The 21,856-nt window shown below is 36.7% G+C and overlaps 1 protein-coding gene across 1 annotated transcript in view; it reads left to right on the forward strand.

Annotated features, from left to right (window-relative positions):
- Positions 1-21,856, forward strand: part of FMN2 (formin 2) — a 149,887-nt gene that overhangs the window by 46,741 nt on the left and 81,290 nt on the right. Inside the window, exons 5-9 of the mRNA XM_058801633.1 lie at positions 2,656-3,868; positions 3,902-3,970; positions 4,043-4,349; positions 5,372-5,516; positions 15,937-16,024. Of these exons, the coding sequence (XP_058657616.1) occupies positions 2,656-3,868; positions 3,902-3,970; positions 4,043-4,349; positions 5,372-5,516; positions 15,937-16,024 (1,822 nt within the window). The remainder of the gene's footprint in view (positions 1-2,655; positions 3,869-3,901; positions 3,971-4,042; positions 4,350-5,371; positions 5,517-15,936; positions 16,025-21,856) is intronic.

Below are 21,856 nucleotides of genomic sequence, written 5' to 3' on the forward strand. Positions count from 1 at the left end.
TCTTCATTCACATCAAAGCCTTGTTTGTTCATACTAATGCTGTTTCCATGAAAACTGGATATGTTGGTGATTGTTAGGTAGAACATGATAGGAAATCACCCGCTTGTTTGAAATTCTCTATCTCAAGGATATCAGAAATGCTGCTTCTTAGGGCATGGTTAAACAGCCCCTTTAATTCATCGGGACATGTTAATTTCTTGCCTGAACTGATAACTCATCTCACTGCGTTGCTCACTTTTAAAAATCTTTCTAAAATAGTTCTGCTCCTGAAAGAAACTTCTTAATCTGCAGGGTAAATTGTCTTGTAGGAGAGTGGATTCTAGTTTTTTCCTGCAGCTAACATAGAATTACAGTATTCAAGAATTACTTCTTTTTCTTGTTAGAAGTTGAATCTAATCTACCAAGTAGAAGAGTTTTTAAAACAGTAAACTGTTCTGAGATCAGCCATTTTTAAGGCAGATCTCTTCAGAGCCATTGAATATTGTGCCTAATCCTGTTGGCTGCAGTTTGTTTATGGCAGAAATGAATTTACTCTATCTCCTATAAAACCCTTGTGGAGTGTTCTTAGAGTATAAAATGGGAGCTTAGGAGAATTACAGTCTGGGGAAACTGGATTTGATCTCAGCTGAAAACTGGTGTGTGGCCTTAATAATCCTGGCAGCACATTTCCTTTGATAGTGCTGCCTTTTGAAGAACTGATAGGCCTTATTGTATTTGCAGGTGACTGGTAGGGGGATAAGAGCAGATGAAACAAAGGGATAAACAATATTAAATTGCTCCTTTATTAATAAATTCTCCAATAAAACTGTTGTTGCTATGAAGCATTGAGTTTTTAAAGGAAACTGGATGGACTGAAGTATCATGAGTAATTTGTAATGGGAATGTCTTTCTCAGCCTTTTTTCCTTATTACACTGTTAGTTATTATGTCTGTCTTAATTCCTTCACTATTCATTTTTTCATGTTCCTTTCTCTGTTTTACGTTTTTGTCAACCTGTGGCAGGGAGACCTAATTGTAATACCCAGCCTTTGGTTCAAACTGCTGTTCCAGAAAGTTCAAACAGTCTAAGAAATTGTAAATTTTTTGATAAGGGTACTTAAAAATCAAGCAATTTTTGGTTTAAATGCTGTTGCTGTTTTACTTCTGGGATTGCTTTAGAACAACTAGAAATTCTAAGATAAATAAGAAATTGAAATTTTATATCTGAAAACTGATTCTGTGCAGAAACATTTTTTAAGTATTATTGAACATTAAGTTTTATTAACATTCCCCAGCTGGAAGTTATAACTTTCTTTTCCAGAAAAAAAAATATTTTTAATACTTTCCTGTGTCAAAAGATGAGAAAAACGTTTCTCTGAAACAAATCAAGGCAATTGGTATATCAAGTACTGTATGTTTATTTGTAGTTTTCTTTACAAAACCTATAATTTGAATATTTGAAATATTTCCTATTAAGCAAGCCTATGGTCTCATCCGAGATGCATAAGGTTTGGTAAAAAGAAATAAAAAGGCACTTAAGTTTTGCTGTAACCACTTGTGAAACCTCTTGCATGACCAACTAAATGCTTGAAGTGCTGGCTAATATTTTTAATTGAAAGAGAAAACAAAATTACTAAAAGTACATGTAAGTTTATGCAGCTAGAAAATAATTGATTTTTAGAATACTTTTTGTTGTAAGGTCAAGTCTATCTCCTGTTCATCAATCCTGAATAAGCACAAATGGCTATTTTTGGACAAGATTTCTTCTATTAGCTGGTTTGGATGAAAGCACATATCTATTATCTTTAGTACAGTTTGTCACAGGTATCTCTTTAAAATTGTAGGAATAAATGTACCTTTAAGGTTAATGGTTCCTCTACTCAGTCTACAGCAAGCAGGATCAGATGCTTTAGAGAAAGAGAGGAAAAAATATGAAACCTGTTAAATACAGAATGATCATTCCAGGCAGGAATCTTTCCTATCACAGTCTGTCTCTTGGCAGAGGTGTTATCAATTTGAGGTAGAATGAAAGTTCTCCCTTAGTTTTTTCTTGCTTCTTTTTTTTCCTAGTCATGCTGGCTGGAGAAAAGTATACTTTTTCAGCTCTGAGATTTAGCTGTTTTCCAAAAGATAGCATTTGTGGTGTTCTGATCTGTGTTGTATCATTAAGGTGCATACTGAAATGCAGCAGTCGATACTATGCTGAGTCTGCTACTCATGGTGATCCCTTTAAAGAATCACTGAACATTTTTTTCAATTAACAGAATTCAAATAATGCTGAGCCCTCCCACCACCATGTCTTCATATCCACGTGCAGGCAAATGCTTGTGGTACTTGTGCTCAGTGGTTGGTTGTTTTCTCAGCCAGGGTATTTGCAGGGAGGGAGGGGCTGCTACTCATTTTTGCTTTTGACAAGTGTAATCACAGTCTAAAATATCCTTGTACTGACAAAGGTATTGTCATAAATAAGTAAGTAATTTTCCTTAACTGTCTTCTTCCACTTAAAATGTAGTTAGCCGAAATGATTCCACACTTTTTCAAGCCCTGACATAAATAGCTTATTTTTGAACCTCTGGAATAAGAGTATTCTTGATCTAATATTCTTGATCTAACTTTAATTTTTATATGATGATGAATGTTATCCTTGTTTGAGTTTATTATTTGTTTTCTTTGAAAGGATGCTTTTGAGGTGAAATCTGAGGAGCGTGCCAGTGTCATCCAACAACTTGAGCAAACTATTGAGGATCTGAGGACAAAAATTGCAGAACTAGAGAAACAATTTCCTGCTGCAGAGGTACAGACTGCTGGGAGGGAGCAGGAAAATGAGCACGCACACACAGACTCTGGGGAACTCAGCAGTGTGACTCTTCAAAGGAATGAAGAGGAGACCGCACCCAGGACTGTGTCACAGGCGAGATCTGTACAAACGTCACCCACAGAGGATTATTTAACACATACAATGCCTTCAGCCAGTGCACTGCCACAGCCACCCCCACCACCGCACTTAGAAGGGGGCAAAAGTGAAGGGCCTACTCAGAACTTGCCAGCTCTAGAACTACAGCCCACATTTTGTTCTGAAATCTCCTTAATTCTGTCGCCGAAGTTAATCTCCGTGCCATTGGATGCAAGCCAATCAGTACAGAGTATACCGCAGTCACCTCTTCCAGGACCCAAAGTTGATTTGTCCCTTGCGTTTGAAGGAGCGACTGAAATGACAGTTTCCCATCAGCCTCTAAGTACTGTAGATGTAACTTGTAGTGAACATCCCCCTTCCTTGCCCCCAGAGCCCACATGTAGCATTCCCCCATCACTGCCAGCGACCGAACAGGCTGCCCCCCTGTCTGGAGCACATGGCCATTCCTTTGTTACTCCCATGTCTGCGGCAGGATTACCACTGCCACCACCTCTACCTGGCTCAGGACTCCCTTCTTCTGCTGTTTCAGCAGTGACAGACCTGGACCACTCTTTCCCAGGTGCCACAATGTCACCTCTCCCTCGTCCTCCACATTTGCCAAGTGGAGAGATACCAATGCTGCCTCCAGCTCCTCTCCTTCCATGCCCTGGATTCCCTCCACCACCTCCACCACCACCTTTGCCTGGAGCAGGAGTCCCATCTCCTCTGCCTGGTTGGGGTATCCCACCTCCCCCTCCACCACCACCACCTTTACCTGGAGCTGGTGTCCCTCCTCCACCTCCTCCGCTGCCCGGTCTGGGATTGCCACCCCCAGCACCACCGCTCCCTGGAGCAGGATTGCCACCACCTCCCCCACCTCTGCCTGGAGGAGGCATTCCACCTCCTCCTCCTCCACCACCTCTGCCTGGTGCAGCTGTACCTCCTCCTCCACCTCTTCCAGGATCAGCTGTACCACCTCCTCCACCTCCTCTGCCTGGTGTAGCTGTACCTCCTCCTCCACCTCTTCCAGGATCAGCTGTACCACCTCCTCCACCTCCTCTGCCTGGTGTAGCTGTGCCCCCTCCACCTCCTCTGCCTGGTGTAGCTGTGCCCCCTCCACCTCCTCTGCCTGGTGTAGCTGTGCCCCCTCCACCTCCTCTGCCTGGTGTAGCTGTGCATCCTCCACCACCTCTGCCTGGAGCTGGTGTCCCTCCACCACCCCCTCCTTTGCCTGGGTTGGGGATGCCTCCTCCGGCCCCACCACCTTTGCCTGGAAGTGCACCACCCCTTCCAGCAGCAGTCCAGGGCAGCAGCTACCCAGCAGTCCCCCAGGGCTGTGGTTTTCTTCCTCCTCCATTACCATCTGGTTTATTTGCAATGGGGATGAATCAGGAGAAAGGGAGCAGGAAACATGTAATAGAGCCTTCTCGGCCAATGAAGCCTCTTTACTGGACAAGAATTCAGCTCCACAGTAAAAGGTAAGTCATAGAGTAATAGAGTCATAGAGTGGTGGTTCTGCTTTATGGCTGTCTCAATGGTATTGTTTATCATTAGCAAAAGTCTTTCCTGCTAGGAAGGCCTTTGGGAGAACATGGATGCAAGCAGGGTATAGGGTGCCCATTTTCTTTGAAGCGCACAAAAGTTTTCTGCACATGGAAGCTCTTTGATGGTAGCGTTTTCAGTGTCCTTTGGGGCTACATATCACATGCGGATAAGAGATCCGAGGGTGATGGTGTGCCACCAAGTGTTCTGTGTAATGTTTTTGAAAATGTCAAATTATTTGTGATTTCCCCTCAAATTTCAAGGTAGCATTGGTCTCTCTCTGGAGCAGTTTGCAAGTTTTGGTAGCGTCTTCCTTCTAGATGGATCTATGCTGAACATATTCTATCCTTCTCTTCCCTTGCTTCAGTGACCTTGAAATACTGTTTTTTTCTGCACCTTGCACACTCAACAGACTCAGATAGAATCTGCAATTTATTTGCATAAAGCGATTCTGATAGCTTTGATATGACTTGGTTTCAGTTGTTGATGTTTTTGGGGGGTTTTGTAAAAGATCATTGCTGGTCGTGAAAAAAGTTTCCTTGTAACTATTTTTCTTATATCTCTGACTAGTAATTATAAAACCCATCTGCTGTTATTTAATGATGAATTTATTCTTTCTTCTGAAGTTCTTGCCACTGTTGCACAGGTGGCCAGTAAATAACTGTCTATTTCTACTTCTCTTCCTGTCCATGTCTGTACATTTTATAGCCTATATACAGCCTATTTTTATTCCTAGGCATGTAGAGGGGATGAATATAAGTAAGCCTGACAGTATCACACATGAAAAAAGAAAACCCAGAAGTATGAGGAAGAATCAACAGTAGTTTTTATCAAAATGCTGCTAGTAGAATTTAGGCAACAACTTATAAATTGCTGCTATTTTATTTTTTTTAATTCCTCCATTTATGACCTTATTTAGTTTGACATTGCCCTACATAGGTCTTTTGCTTAACTTTAGAGATTCTAGTGCTTCACTTGTGTGGGAAAAAATTGAAGAGCCTTCCATAGATTATCATGAGTTTGAAGAACTGTTTTCTAAAACAGCTGTTAAAGAGAGGAAGAAACCCATTTCGGACACCATTACAAAAACAAAGACTAAACAAGTGAGTATTCATTTAATTTAAGATCTTTTCTAGGCTGTTTTTTACATAAAGACAGATTTTTGCATGCAGCTGAGATGAATTAAGACTGGTGTGGAATTGTTACCATTTATAAATACACATTATAGAAAATTAAGATAAGGAGAGAATGTAGGATGTATTTCAAAGCTGTATGTATTAAAGGCTGAAGATTTCTTTTTTCATAAATTACTTTTCAAGTATGTATTTTCTTAAAAATATCTTTGCTTTATCCACTTTAACAAAAATAATACTAAAATAATTTGGTGCATAGATGATGCTTTGAAATTGACTGCAGATGTGCAAGAAGTAGTATATATATTATTCTGATTAATTTTATACATTAAATAATGACTTGCATATGAAGTGCCATGACTTCAGAGAAAAATTATGCTTCAGAGTCTAATTCCTAGTGTTACACCAATCAGAATGGTTTTAGGATTGTGTTGTGTTTATGCGTATAAAGAATATGAAGTTTATATAGACAATAAATGACCAGCACAGCTGGGAAAAATCCAACATTAATCAAACTGGTTTCTTGAGACAGATTGGTGTTCAATATAATAAAAATAGGAAGAACACTTTAAAATGTAGAAGTTTAAACCTCAGAGTAAAAGAATTTAATCTGAATGTTTACATGACTATTTGGCTGTAATCTTCTTGGTGTTTGTGTAAAAATCAAATTGTGGTGGTATGCTAAGTAATTTTCAATTAAACTTTCAGGTCAGAGAGGGGGATGGTCTTATGTGGGTTCCTAAAAAGTCATTAAGGTTCTTGTTTTATCTTGGTTTCATGTTCTTGTACTCAGCTCAAAGCTAGGCAGATCTTTCCATCATCTTTTGACAAGCTGGTTAGTGCGGTACAAGACTTTATTCCAACATGGATACAAAGTGGGTCTCTTTAAAATCTCTATATCTGAATGTGACCTATTAGTTCTCCACCTCTTGGTTCTGGAGATCTTGCCCCCATAGACACATTTTGGTCAGGCGCTTTACTGTGCTGACAACTCGCAGCAGGCAAAAGAGCTGGTAATGAAGGTAGGATGATTATCCCCAAGGTGTTGGGATGGATGCATGGATGGATGGAAAGGACAGTGCAAACACACGTACCACTCTGCTGCACTAGGCTGTACTAACTGGGATGGGATGAAATGAAAGATTCCATTGCTATCTTGCTGTTCTGCAGTAAATGTCCAAAGTGCAAGACCTTTGCTCCTCTTTCCATCTTCTAGATAAAGCCGGTTTTTAATGGTTATGCTTAGCTTAATTACTGTCATAGCTGTTTAAGTTAAAAAAGGAATGCAAAAGTGATGCTGTGTGTCCCTGAAAATTTCAGATTTGGTGATGAAATCTCCCAACAGAGTGGAAATCATGGCTGTTTACTTCTGTAACATACAAAGAGCTTAAAGACAGACAGTAATTATGAATAAACATTAGATGTGGATTTTAATACTAAATATTTCTCTTTTTTTGCAATGCCATAAATTTAGATCTGTTGTCAGTAAGTTAAAAAAAATGTAGTGAAAGCTAAATTAAAATGACTGATTGTTCTTAACTTCTTTGACGAGAACAGGTTTTTTTCTGACAGAAATTTCTAAACAGAAGTTTAAGGCAATCAAGTAGTTGCTGTCACCTAGGACAAACATTCATGTGAGTCACCTTAATTCACAGAAGATAATTCTGTTTCTCTTCCTCTGATAATCAAACACATGTACTGCTCTCAAAAATAGAAAGAAATTGCCTAATAGAGAAGTCTGACTTGTTGAATTGGAGTATCTGGGGAGAAAAGATTGACTAAACAGATAAACAGGCTTTCATTAGAACTATGGTTAGAGCTATCATTTATTGCAGATGTCAAAGTTAAATACTCATGTGTGAGAATCCAGTTAGGGCTTTTCACAGTGTTGACATAAGACAATTGAAATAGAACAGCTTCACAAATATATTCCACGTAGACCCTCTCAGCAATTTGGAATGCAGGACATTACTTTAGAATTCTCTTAATCAATAGTAAATTCTCTTTAGAATTCTCTTAATCAAGTAAACACTTGGATAATGAAGTCTAACCATGTTTAGGAGAAGAAACAGTTACTTGGGGAAAGCAAGGCTGTAATTCCACAAGTGTGTTTTTTACAGGGAGCACCAAGTGCTGTTTAAGTGCTTACTGACTTACATGGCTTCTATGATAGTTATGGGTGCTGTAAAGGTCTTACAAATGGTGTTTCTGTAGTGATTTTTACAGGGACATGTTATGCAAAGCAGATGTGTTTTGTCACCTGTTGAACTATGAAGAAGCACTGTACAGAAGAGAACCAGAACTCTCACTCTGCTGCTTTCCCAAAAAGCTCTTGTCTGGCAATTGTTTTTGCTCCTTGTGTTGATGTGCAGGGTCTGCTGAGTAAATGTACTGCTTAGATGGATTGGATGTAAAGCACTGGCTACACTGGAAATAGTAGTGAAAATGAAAAAATGTACAGATAACTTTCAAATGTATAGAGTATTTGGTACTCTGTATAAACATATGATTTTAATAGAACTGTTTTTATTGCACGCTGAAATAAAAATGTATTTTTGCACATGGCAGGAGGGGGAATTCTAGCTAATCTGCAGAAAGATTTGATAGTTTTGGGATGTTTTAGTGGGTGAAAGATTAATGGTTTTGAAGTACATTGCTGTTCTGCACATAGGGCTTTCATTCTCTAAGCCAGAGAGTGTGTGCAAACATGCATATGTTTGTTGTGTATGCATATAGATATGAATTATAGAATAATTTCTGAATAGTGAGTATTTTTTAAGTGGTAAAATTATTCTTATTGCTCTGGGTTGATTGGGGTTCTTTGTTAATGAATGAGTCAATTTCACCCTACCCAACTATAGATTGTAATTTTTTTCTCAGCATGATCATCTGTAAGTAATACAATATAAATCTATAAAGCTTTAAAAAAATCAATATTATACCTAGCATTGAATGAAGGCTTCACTAAAATCCATTCCAGAACTTTAAAGAAAGAGAAAGAGAAAGAATGGAATGTTATTATTTATTTGTGAATGCAGCTGATTTTGTTCTTACCACCTCTTATTTGGTGCTAGGGTCAAACTGTGATTTATTTTGCTCTGTTAATGCATATATATCAAATTCTCAGCTGCTGTAAATGTGTGCAGGCTCACTCAACAGGAATGCCTACTAAATCTTCAAAGAAAGTCCTTTATAGGCTATATTGTAGGTGGGGCTGCCATTACTACCTATTAAAGTGGTCTGACTTTCATTAGAAGTCCTTGTTATAACATTACCAAAATTTAGGTCTTTAGACTGCAAGTTTTGTTGGGTTGGGTTTTTTCCCCCAGTTTGTGTCTCCTTCATTTTGCCAGTGTTGAGAAATGTTTTGCTCATGTCCTCATAATTTCCTAGACCTGAATTGTGGATAAATTTAATTATATGTATATTTTTTGCTGTATAAAGGGTGTCTTGAATTTTGACACTCAACAGGTTATAGGTCTGTTCCTGTTGCTTAAGAGGAACTTGAGGTATAATCCTGAAGATTTTTCTCTGACTTTTTACTGGTAGTTTGGAAAACAGGAGCCAAGAAGAGGGAGGCAAAGAAAGATTAATAAAAGTAACTGGGAAAGGAGTGACTAACTGAGGAGATCTGACAGCTGAAAATATAGATCATATTAACTGTGATTCTGTGTCACCTCTTATTCTGTCTAAAGGCATTTCACTCAAATTTTTAGTGAGACTGGGGTGATTTTGATCTGGGTGATCCTTTAAACCAAACTGTCAATCTCATCAAACCTGTGATGTTTGATCCAAGCAGGGGAGTGAAACCCACTCTTGTGTCTTGTTCAGCTATTCCATGTAGTTACAATACAAGTTTGGATTATGTGGCTGGGTAGTCTTTTTCATAGAACCTTTTCCATAGCTCATGTCATCTGCGTGAAATGAGCACAGTCCATAATGATTACTTATTAAATTAAGCTCTTACTTGTGTCAGAAATTGCTGCATAGAAGTTGTTGCAGCACTTAAATCACAAGTAATTAATAAAGGAGGAAGAAAATGGTCTTATGATTCAGGCTCATGAAAATGCTCTCATGATAATTCTCACATTAATTCTCAGTATTAAGAATATACTTGCATGGCAAACATTGGCCAGAATATATTGAACGAGTTTGGTGGAAAAGTGGTATATAATCAGAAAACCTTGATATCAGTCAGCATAATAAGGCTATAGAATGGACTGAGTTGACTTGCATAGGTTACTTCCTTCCCTAGCTTTTGAAAAGTCATTTTAGAAACATTACTGGTAACCCTCTAACTGTACTTTTGGAAAATATTATTGAAGTAACTGTGATGAATTTTTGATTCACGGACCATGTGCTTATAATCTATCATGTAAATGAAAAAAGTGTTAAAGATTTTCTCATGTGGAAAGTCCACTATGAAGCTATTGACATTAATATTTTAAACACTGTTTCCATCCCAGAATATAAATAGTATGTTGCTAAAATTTCATTTGGTTTCAAAAGCCTTAGGTCCATAAAAGATGTACCAATGAAACTGTTTATATTATGATTTCAGGATATTTGAATTTTAAGTTGGACACAAAGAAGAAAGAGAAGACTTCTGGAAATAAAATACCACTCCAGTCCTCAGAGTTAGAATGTGGTTCTTGTTTTTTAGTAAGGGACATTTTACTATTTCTCAGACTCCTGTTGAGGAACACAATGCTTATCAAACTTAACTAATTTCTAAATGAATTAAAGCACTCTAAGTATTTTTCTAACCTAATGTCAAAAATTATGAGTATTAACTGGCGTAACAATCTCTTAGTGAAAGATTACTCCTACAGTAATAGTTTTATGACGTTAATTTCAAATAGTGCTATTTTAGTGCTAAAACTGCACAAAAGGACATTAATTGTTTCTCATCCAGATTGGTAAAAGCTTTATTTATGAAATAACACAACAGGGTAATAGCGAAAATGTACAAAAAGTAAGTATTATGTTTCATTGCTACCCTAAAGCATAAAGTTTCAGATATGGCTGTTTGACTTTACCAATTTGCATAACATGTCAACAATTTACATCTAAAATTATACGAGAAAGAGAAAGATATAGATTATGAAATTCTTCAGTGGGTAAAGAAACTAGCTCGTTTCCAGAGGGGATTTTCCATTTTGGTTAGGATGGGAGACAGAGAGATGCTGAAAATTAGGCTTTGTGTCTGATGGTCTGTGAGTTCAGTTGAATCAGTATCTGCCATCAGCATGGATATATTGTTAGACAGCTGGGACTGGGTGTTGGTTTTTGGGGGGTTAGGGGTATTTTGTAGATATTAAGGAAAAATTTTGATCTCCTATTACACCAAAGTGACCACACTACTTGAAGTATTCCATTTCCACTCTCACAGTTGCCATTACTAGCCAGAAGTTACCTCTGAATTACCTTCAAAATAAGGCAAACAAAGGGTTAACTAAAACCCACAACACACAAAAGTCCCCTGCCTGTAAGAGTATTCTGTTATAACTATAAGAAAGATATACATGGGAAAGATATGATGGGGTCCACTTTTGTGATTGTCCATTTTACACTTGGAATACACTTGAATTTACAGAAAAGGCTTGTCATGGAGCCCAGTGAGAAGGTGACTATTACTGCCTCAATCCTGTCTCTTAACATTTGATTTGGAACTTTGTTTCTGCCTCTTCCCTGCCACTTGTATGAGCAATGGATCTTTGTAAAGTGGGTTTTCCTGGATGTGACTTTGTGTAATGTACAGCAGTTCCTCTTAACCAGTGAGAACTTCAGGATAATTTTTCTAAATGCTCAAAATCAGAAATAGAAAGCAAGAATCATTGAAAAATTCCATGCATTAACTAAATATTATTCTGGGGAAAAGGAATCCTCATATTTTTTGCTTCGGGGTTCTCATCAAACATGTGTCTTGCATTACCTTTCACTAAATATCTCTTTGACTGTTTTTGCTTGTGTTAAACAATCAGGAACAAATTTGGCATGTAGTTTGTTAATGCTCAACAATGAGGACCACTCAAGAATTAGAAAGTTTGTCCTAGACTTCAGGCTGCAGATAATATCTCTAGCTTCCTTTTTATTTATTTTTTTAAAATTTGTTTAAAGCAGAGTTCCCGAATCCAGACTAAAAAGGAGCTGTGTATTGTGTCTGAGACTTTAGATCTTGCAGAGATTGGATTTATCGAACTTTTGTTGTTCTGCCTTTAAATGGCGTCACTTGTCTGTAGCCTGTAGGCCCAGACTATGCAGCTGATTTATTTTATTGTTTTACTTTTAAATGTGGGAATTGCTTTAGGCATTTATGCTAATATTCATATTTTCTGAATTAGTGTTGTATTGTTATATCCATTCTATTGGAGGAAACTCTAGTATTCATGCAATTGACTGAAATGGGAATGAACAGCATAATAGAGATTAGTTGACAAAAGTTGACATAAACCCTACATTTTGAATAAAACCAGGGAAATTTGGTAGCTGCTATGTGAAACTGCTTCATCTATTGCTGTTCTGCATCCATTCACTTGAAAGTCATGCTCTTTGTCACCCTTTTGATATCCTCATGGTTCAGAATTTTGGCAGCAAAGATAACTTACTCTTCATGTGGACAGTGGTTTTTTTGTTTTGTTTTGCTTCTAATCACTGTCAAGATGTGGCACTCAGCAACTAATTATTCTCCTGTCTATTGCCTCACTTTCAGAAAAAGCATCTTTTTTCCCTGCTTTTTTAAGCCAGGACTTGAAAGGATCTACTAGGTCACTAAGTCTGGTCCTGCCCCCTGGACAGGAATCCTGTTCTAGTCTGCATGGCAACAACATAGTTAATTTATTTGCTTCTTTTTTCTCTAGTGTTGATTTGCTGGTTGTATTTGTAAGCCTGATCTTAGTAGCTCTCTGAGTTTTAGAACTCTGATGGAAGATAGAAACTCTGATTTCACAATTTGAAGAAAATATAATAGTACGTGGGAGAAGAATTAGATGTGGGAGATTCCCAAGATCAGACTCCAACTCATCCATGTTCTTTGGGCCTCCAAGAGAGAACAGTATAGTTCTGCTTCCTTTGGAAAGGTCAAGTTGGTTCTAGGTAGGTTCACACCTGAATGCAGTTGTAATATTTTTTTTGTGGAAGACCACCTCGCAAAGCTATTTTACTCTCAATTTTCCTCTTTTATTTTGTTTTACTCCTCGATAACATAGTATCCTACATCAGTTCCATTTCTACTCCATTTTTGCAGAATCTGAGGGATAGTAAACATACAAGCTTACTTCTGATGAGCTCTTGCCACTTTATGTGACTACTGTTGTTTTCTGATAGCACTTTTGTGATTACTTTGCATTTGATTTTTAATTCACTTTATTTGTCTGCTTTGGGATAGTTTTCTAGTTCAAAATAAAGGCAGCAAAGGATTCCCACTATATGCAGGCACCAGCAAGTTAGTTATGCTATCAATACAAGATGTTTTGGACTTGAGCAATAATGACAGGAGCTGAAATCAACAGTTCCCCACACATCATCTTTACCAAATTCAGTTTCTTCAATGTATTTGGAATACACAACTTTAGGGTGAAGTTTTTGAACTTTTTTTGCGTAACCTACTGTATTGTTTCTTTTGTTTTTCTGTCTTTCAAGGAAGTATGGTTTGGTAGCAACATCATTTGAAGAGATTCTGTTGTTTTTTAAATTTTGTATACACTTTTTTTTTTTTTGATTGAATTGAAAATACTTGTTTGGTTCTTATTACAGATTGCAACTTAATTGTTGGAAAGATTTGATCTACACATTGCTACCCAAGATCTACTTTATTTTGTAATCCTTTTGTAGCTGCAAAGAAATAAATCTATAACAGTTTCTCTTTACAAGAAGAAAATCTCTTAGTGACCTGGATTTATCTCTATTCCAGGCTTGAATGAAATGTTTGTTCCATTAAAAAAAAAATATTCAGAGTGATGATTCCCTATTAGAAGACTGTTGCAGGTTATCCTAATTTTATATTTATGAATGACATTAATTTTATTTTTGAAATCCAAATAAACCTGACTATCATATCCTAGTTTTAAATTCCAGATAGTATATTAAATGGATTTAAAAGTTAAATAGGAATCTCTTGCTAATTTTTGACAGGTGATGTGAGTAGCCATACCTTGAATTTAGATCTTTAACCTTGTGAACATCAGTTATGATATACTTGTTTTCCAATGTTAAAATTTTCGGTTAATGAGCAGTACTTTTTGCTGTTGAGATATCCCACCCCAAAAGGGAAGGGAACACACAAGTGTGCAGATGCTCACGGTCAACAAGGAATGACAAAGGCCAGAAGGTCTGTAAAAGCTTACAGAGTTTTATTAGCGAATTATACACTTGTCCTGGAAATTGATATGTTATTCCCTCATTTTCCAGTATAAGCACACAGTGGTGGGTTCTGAATAAAGAGGTAGAGTGAGTGAGAGAAACTGGAGGGAGGGAGGGACAAAGATCACCAGTCCTTGTTCCAGTGCTGATCCAGCTAATGGGATGTCCAGAGTCCTGGAGCCATGAATAGTCAATGAAGTCCTGGAGCCTCATGGGGGTACTTATTTATAGATAAGTTTCTTGCTTTCTATGCAAATCAGTTGTCATGCACAGTTCATTCCTCTAGACCGTTCTGGAAATAGGTTGGAGGGCTTCGGGGTGTCTCTGGTGTCTTGATCCCCCTCTGCTGGGTTAGCTTTTGGTCAGCAATCCTTTTTCTTGACCTCATTCCTGTATGTCCAACTGTGCTTATCTCCAGGAGCCAGAACAAGGATTTCTGTCCCAGAAAACTGCTGCCCTGCCCCTGTAAGGCCCCCTTCTCCAGCCACATCCTGTTACTTCTCACAGCATGTTATTACCAAGGATCCTTGGTTGGCAGCAGAGCAATTTGGCTCTTCATGTGTGAGACACAGACATTAGTCCCTTATCTTCAGGGCTTCTACAGCTGTATTTTCACTCCACTGCAGCTAGTTTGGCATCTGTGAGAAAAGGGGGATAAAATATCTTCATAATCAATGGTTATTAAGATTTAAGAAGGGAAAAAATAAAATTAAACAGTTGGCCAGCCAACCACATCCTCAGAAAACCTATACTGTAAGTACAGCGAGTTTCTCAAGTTTCCTCTCCTAAGTAGTTCCAATGGGAGAGGTCAGGTTTTTCCTTCTCTGTTGTTCAAACATCAGGGCACAGACCTGTATCTGAAAATGTAAGTGAATCAAAGTTGGCAATGAATCAGTGAATCATACGGCAAGCATCTTCTGAGTACGTTTTTTAGCTTTTAAGATGTGAATTGGATCATTACATTCTTTACTCTGGCTAACCTAATTCTATTTTTTCTTATCTCTTTTCTGTTAAATAATTTTGCCAGTGTGGCTGTGGTTGATACAGCCTCCTGGCACTACAACAGTAGCGCTATAACTTGAAAAATACGTATATGCTTCCTGACATGAACTAACAGTTTTAGTTATCTGTATTTTCTTTTTTCCTCCAAGTGACTCACAAGGGTTTTCATCAGTGTGATTAGTACAGTGTAAAACTCAGCAACCTATGCAGAGTAAATATTAAATCTTTCTTCTATGCAATGGTTGAATCCTGGCATTGAAAATTATTTCTTCTAGAATCATGTAATTTTACAGATAGGAGTCCTTTTCTGGCATTACTTATTTCTCCTAACAATGATATAAAATTTACATCAAGTTGAATTCAAAAACCTTAGAGCTCTTTGTAAGATAGTCTGTGAATCACATGCTGCTCTTATGATTGTAAAAACAACATGTATGAAAGTCTATTTTAATCACTGATTTTAGCCCCCTAAAGCAAGACATTTTGATGGCTTGATTTTGGTTTTTTTTTTCTATTTTGGAAACAAAAAAGCTTTGTGACCTTTTATAATCCTTAAACTGATCAAAGAAAACCCCAATGTGTACGTGGTTATTTTGACTTTAAAATAAAATTCATATTGGCGCCTACTACGTCAAACATTCAAATAAAATACAAATTCTCACAGTTTTAACTTACATCAAAGATGGAAATGATTGTGTGGTTTGGAAACCAAAGCAATTCCAAGATAGACACAGTTTTTATTTTACAGTGTTTTTCATACACTTAGTAACATCAGTGTGAAGTAGAGTGTGCATTCTAATGAAGAAGGAAGACTAGGGGAACCATTTAGGATTAAATTCAACTAGGTGATAAAGTTACAATTGTAATGGGTTTATACAGCAGAAGCAAACTTTAAGAATAATAAATTTGCTCATTTTTGGATATGTGTATAGACTACAAAAACTATTTCTTGAATATATTGTTAGTAATGCCAAATATCTTGTATATTATCCTGCATAATATAATAATACTTGTATTTTTTTGGCAGGTTGTCAAGTTGTTAAGTAACAAAAGATCTCAAGCTGTTGGAATATTAATGTCTAGCCTTCATTTAGACATGAAGGACATTCAGCATGGTAAGTGAAATAACTATTGATTATTCTCAGATCACATAATTAATGATCTGTAAATGCCAAATATTTATATCTTTTGATATATAAAATAAATTGAGGCCTTTTTTACACTATTTTTTCTGAAAAATAGCTTGTTCTGGCATTTTTATTCCCCTTTCAGCATCAGCTGTTTAAGTGGTATATAATATAGACACTGAGTTTTGATTTTTCTTGAGGAAGAAATGATGTGTTGTTTATTTTAATTCAGAAAACCTTGGGGACATATCCAGAAAAGTGAATTATAGTGTTTAATTTATTTGTTTTATAAAATAGTTCCTATATTTGGGTTTGCACAAACCGTGGCGTTCTTTCATCTGCAACAGCATTTTTTACAAAGCGAGATCTTTTAGGGGAGCGTAATACTTTTCACATTTATGCTAAGAGACAGTAGTGCAAAAAGGTGAAAAGTGGAATTGCATTTATATTCAGAGCATCCCTTATGTTTCCCAAAGGCTTTGGATAGATTTGAAGCAGATTGAATTATCCTGTGAAGTGCCAGCCTATCTATTAAATAAATGTGGTTTCAAGTATAACACAGACTTCATAAATCACAAAAACATCTTGTGAACTTTCTAGGCTACATATTTACAGCCATGCATTCAGTTTACTATGATTTGCTTATTTTGCGAAATTATTCAGAAATAGAACAAATTTGAGAGCACTCTGTCAGCTAGTGAGTAACTCGTAATCACAGTTTTAAGGTTTTATTAAACTGTTTTAATGGTTACTAGACTTCCTCAAGCTGAAGCACTTAAGATGGTAGTCATAGAGCAAGGCGCCAGTGCTGGCGCCAAGAAGTACTTGGTATTTCCAAAGCTGGCAGATGTAGTTCAGTTAAGTCATAGAGCAAAATCTGAAAACAATGATATGGTCCTTTCCTTCAGTCAAATATTCAACTTGGTTTCAGTTAATAATGAGAACCTTATGAAAAAAGGAGTCCGCCTAACATCTGTGTCTGTGGTAAAGCCAACACAAGTTCATTGAAAATTTGCTTGCTTAACATGCAACACTAACAATAACATGGCATGAATGTCAGTAGTTGAAGGGGTCAAACAATATTATTCTTAACCTTTATCCTATTACAATATTAAGCACACATGATCATCTAAGAGCTGTGTGCAGATTTTGGATATTCCTCTTTCAATAGCCATTTTCTAAAACCAAAAGTCTTTGCAAAAGGGAATTTATTAGCTCTTTCATTCCCTTGCTGTGCAGAAGTGATTAAACAAACACAAGAAAACTTTTTTCTGGTGGGGGAATTTGTGAAAATGATTGGTGCTAGAAGTCTCTTTATTTTCTTTTTTTTTTGAGAACATAGAATAGGCATGGAGAAAATGTGGTGAGGAGCAGGAAATATTTGCATGGTGGGTACAAGGAAAATAGAGATACTGCCCAGAAGTATTTTTGGCATCAGTCAGTCCATGCAGAGGTCTCTGAGTGATCTAACCATAGAGCCCATGCAGAAATTATAGAATCAAAACCCCAAGTATTTAGCTTTACCTTTATATATGCAAGGTGTTAATTCTTTATTGAAAATAAGGGTTTTACATATTTTTGAGTGTTAAAACATTTAGGATTTTCTGCTGCAATTTGAACATAATAACAAGAATATACTAACAAAAGTTCAAATGATGATCAAGTGCCTGCACTAACAAAAACAGCTGATGTATTTGCAACGTTATTATTTAAGTTGTATGACAATGAATACAGTAAAAAACGTGATCAGTGTTATTTGTCCCCTAGGCCAGGGGTAGGGTAGGCCTTTTAGTAGTGGTCTTGAGGTTTTTCCATGTTTGATGTACACTGACATATAAATTTACACATATCTCAGTACACTACAAGCAATTGTTTTCCATAAATAAGGAATGCAGTCAAATGAAACTTTCCCCCCACCCCCCTCTTAACAATTTGTGACACCAGGTAACTTATAGCTTTCTTGTAAATATTCCCTTTTTCAAACATAAAGCATACTTTTAGGATGCAGTGTTCACACAAATCACAGAAGTTTTTTGGTTTTTTGTTTTTTTTACTGGCCTCAGAAAGGCACCCACGAGGAGAGGGAAACTTTCAGGGCTGAGTGATATTCCATTTCTTGTTTTGCATGATATTTACTATGTTGTATTTTTCTGGTGCTTTTGAAAAATTTTGAAGTTCTACGTGAACAGAAGGGAAAACAATTATGCTGGGTACTAATCCACGTAATAAATTCAGGATTGCAAGTTTTAAATCTGATTGTGTTTAGTGAAGACTTTAAAGTAGCTTGAGACCTGGTCAAATGTAGTATTTCATGTCTTGTTAAATTTTTGTTCTTTGATTGGTGTTTTTGGTGTAATTTCACTTGCTTGTTAAGATACAAAATACAGATGAAATATTGTCTGCAAGAATATTGTCTGCATATCTGATCAGATGTGGCATTTAACAGAAGATCTCAGTATATTGTAATACATTTTAAATAGTTTTGTTTTATTGTATGGCTGTTAAGTGTCTGCTTGCAGAATTGCATTTGTCAGCTTCCAGCTTTGGAAATAGGTTTAGTAAGATAAATGCCCAGAGACCGTCTGCTTTTAAAATATTTTTACAGTGTGGAAGGATTAGTTATAATAATCAGAGCACATTTGTTCTGTACTCTAGTGTGTCTTTCTAGTAGTGCTTCAAAGTTTGCTAGATTAGTTTTTGTTGTTGTGGGGATTTTTTTAGTAGATTCTAATTCCTAACAGAACTCCCATCTATTTTATGCAGGCAAGGCTAGAACTGTAAGAAATGTTGGTCTCTTTAGTTTCTGTGCCCTTTCTCTGGTATTAGTATAAAAATGAATACTCGTGGTTCCTCTGATTTCATGCAAGGTCTTACTGATGTCTGGGCTTTTTTGCAATCATCTATCAACTATGCAAAACACTTTATCCAGGCGTTTTGCTTGCTTTTGTATTTTCACTCCACCACAAATATCCTTTATCCAGTATTATGTTCCCAGTGGAAATATTGTTGTATTTGACTGCATGATAGGGCCAAAACTTGAGAAATGCCAAACAAGCGCTTCTTACCTCTTTTTCCTTTATAGTTCAGATTTTCTTCCTAGAGAAAAGACTTGGGGTTTAACAATAACATTTTTGGCAAGGGGCATTTCTTAACATTTCAGAGATGCAAGTGTGCAAAGATTCTGGTGTATAGAGTAACCTATGATGCACACCTTATGCATTAAAATATAATTGTTAAGCCTGTGTCTGCATTTCAAGACTGTGTCTTGTAAATAAGGTATCTTTGTTCAAGCTGTCTGTCAACACTTGGAATATAGCAACTGTTTGACATTGCAGCCATGGTACAAATAATAAGTTTGTCAGTGTCTTCCTAAATGCCCTTATTTATAAAGATACAGTGTATCTTCCTTTGTGCTTACAACTGGTAATAAGTGCAGTAAGAACAGCAAAAAGTTCTGTGTGTGTATAAAAATAGAAGGAAAAAATTAAGCTGAAGATGTCAGCCAGGAAAAAAGGTAAACTGGGTGTTTTATGCACCTAAATATTAATTTATTACACAGTGAGATTTTAATCTACTATTTGTTACATGTATGGAAATTATTTCTTGGCACATGAAGGCATGCTTAGTTCTAAGCATGCCTTGTAAATGTTGAAAGTACAAGTTTCTCAAAAATGGCATATGCAGTTCTTTGGCTTTTGAAGTTGTCTGTTATCTTTTCCAATTGATTAAGTTTCTCTCAGCAAGGTTTGTCACTCCAGGGACTGTGTTGCTACAATACTCTTAACTATTTTTCTGTAAAAGCTTGCATAGCACCTTGTGGTTGCCTTGGCTCTTTTGGAAGTAATTTGGGGATTTATGCTTCTGAATTTTGGATGACTTTTCATTTTCTTCATTTAATAAGTCATTTTTTCCCTCTCTCTGAGACACTGGTAGTGTGCAGAATTTGATTGAACTACCTGTCCCACTCTGATATCTGCAGGGGGGAAAAAAAAGGGAAGGCCAAGACTGTCTATTACAGGCCTCCAAAAAGAATGAACTTGGAAAAATAATTAGAGAAAGGGCAGGAAGATTCACCTAACAGCTGGTAAAAACCAACCCTGTAATCTGAATTTAAGCTTATTTTACTAGAAGTTATATCTGCAGCAGAGTTTGTTCTGCTAACAGCAGTACAACTTTGAACAACAAACATATCTTCTGCCCTGAATTCAAGACAGATGTGCAGGAAGTGAACATACTTTACATGTTAGCAAGAAAAAGAAATGTTTATTCTTCGTATTTGACTATTAGTGACAAAAGAAAAGAGAAAATCTTGGGTTTGTTTGCTTACTTGACCACTCATGCTGACATGTAGAAATGATGAGCAAGGAGAGACTTTGTCAGAGGTTTAACTAAATTATTTCACTAGAGAAGGATGATAAAATGTCTCTTACACTGCATTATTTCAATGTTCTGAGCAGGATTATTAATGTATTGAACTATCACGTAGTCTAGATCCAAGAGATGCTCAAAATGGAAAGCAATCAGGAAAGAATGACTGAACATCTGGAAAATAAGACTCAGGATTAGTTTATTTCATAGAGAGTCCAGAGGTGATCTGAGTATTATTTATCCTAACAACGTGTGTGCACAAGCACAATTATTTGAAACTTATAGTGCCCATTCTTCACAAATATTTCAGTACCTTCCTAAAACACATCTTACTGATTAAACAAGTTATGAAGACAAAACAATACATGATTGGATCAAGTTATCCGGCCACTGTTTACTAGTATAAGTAACCTGCTGCCCAAATTTGTTATTTCCCGTCCATTTAAGTTATGGGGGAAAATGTTGGCTGTAGGAAGATATCCAGACCTTTTTTCTGTTAGGCGGCAAGTCTGTATTTCTTTATTAAATTAATGATAAAAAAAGTTCTTGCAATCAGTGCAGGTTAATTACAAAGTCTGAAACTTTACCTGTCACTTCAGAATTATTAGTAGAGAACTGAAATTGTTTAAATGTTTCTCTTTTTTCCTAATCAAATACTGTGTGTGCAAACACCCAACACCTTAAAATATTATGGTTTAATCTTCCCCTCTGATAGCCATTCCAACACCTATTTAGATTCTTCAGGGACACACCCAAGTAAAGATTGGTTTGATTCAGCAGTTTTTTGTCTAGTGTACTAGCACCTCCTCAAAACTTCACACCATAATTCTGAGTCCTATTTCTCTGCTTCCTCTTGACTATGTGCTACCATATTCATGACATTATGCCTGCTGTTAGATTGTATGATTACACATTTTATTCACTTATAATTACTTTACAAGCTCCTATTGGGGAATTATTGGGAAGAAAAATAAAGGAATATACAAAATTACTTTTATAGAATACAGACTAGAGTTAAATTAGAGCGTCACACATATGTATTGCTGCAGCTGTTTCTATTGCTTTGATGCTGTTACTATGCCCTGGTGTTCTGTATTGAGCAGTGATTCTGGACCCCTTGTCCAGCCCCTCCTGTCAGACACAGCTGGGGAGGAAGGACAACAAAAGTCCTTGGGGACAGGTGGAGTTTCCAGTGCAGTTTCCAATGGATGTGGCATAAACCCCTGAGCTGTGCATAAAGGTCCTGAAAACCAGCTCTGAGTATTTAAGGCATGTCTCTAGTCCTCTTTCTATCTTCTAAGATTTTCTGAGACTTAGTTTACAGCGAGCAGAGGTCAATAAAGCAATAGCAACAGCTGTTATGGGGAAAAATACTACTTCAATTAGAATTTTCTTTCAATATTTGTACAGTAAATCAAGATAATGAAGGACAGAAATATTAGTATCATCAAG

The sequence above is a fragment of the Ammospiza caudacuta genome, chromosome 3, assembly GCF_027887145.1.
Source record: "Ammospiza caudacuta isolate bAmmCau1 chromosome 3, bAmmCau1.pri, whole genome shotgun sequence".
Classification (NCBI taxonomy): domain Eukaryota; kingdom Metazoa; phylum Chordata; class Aves; order Passeriformes; family Passerellidae; genus Ammospiza; species Ammospiza caudacuta.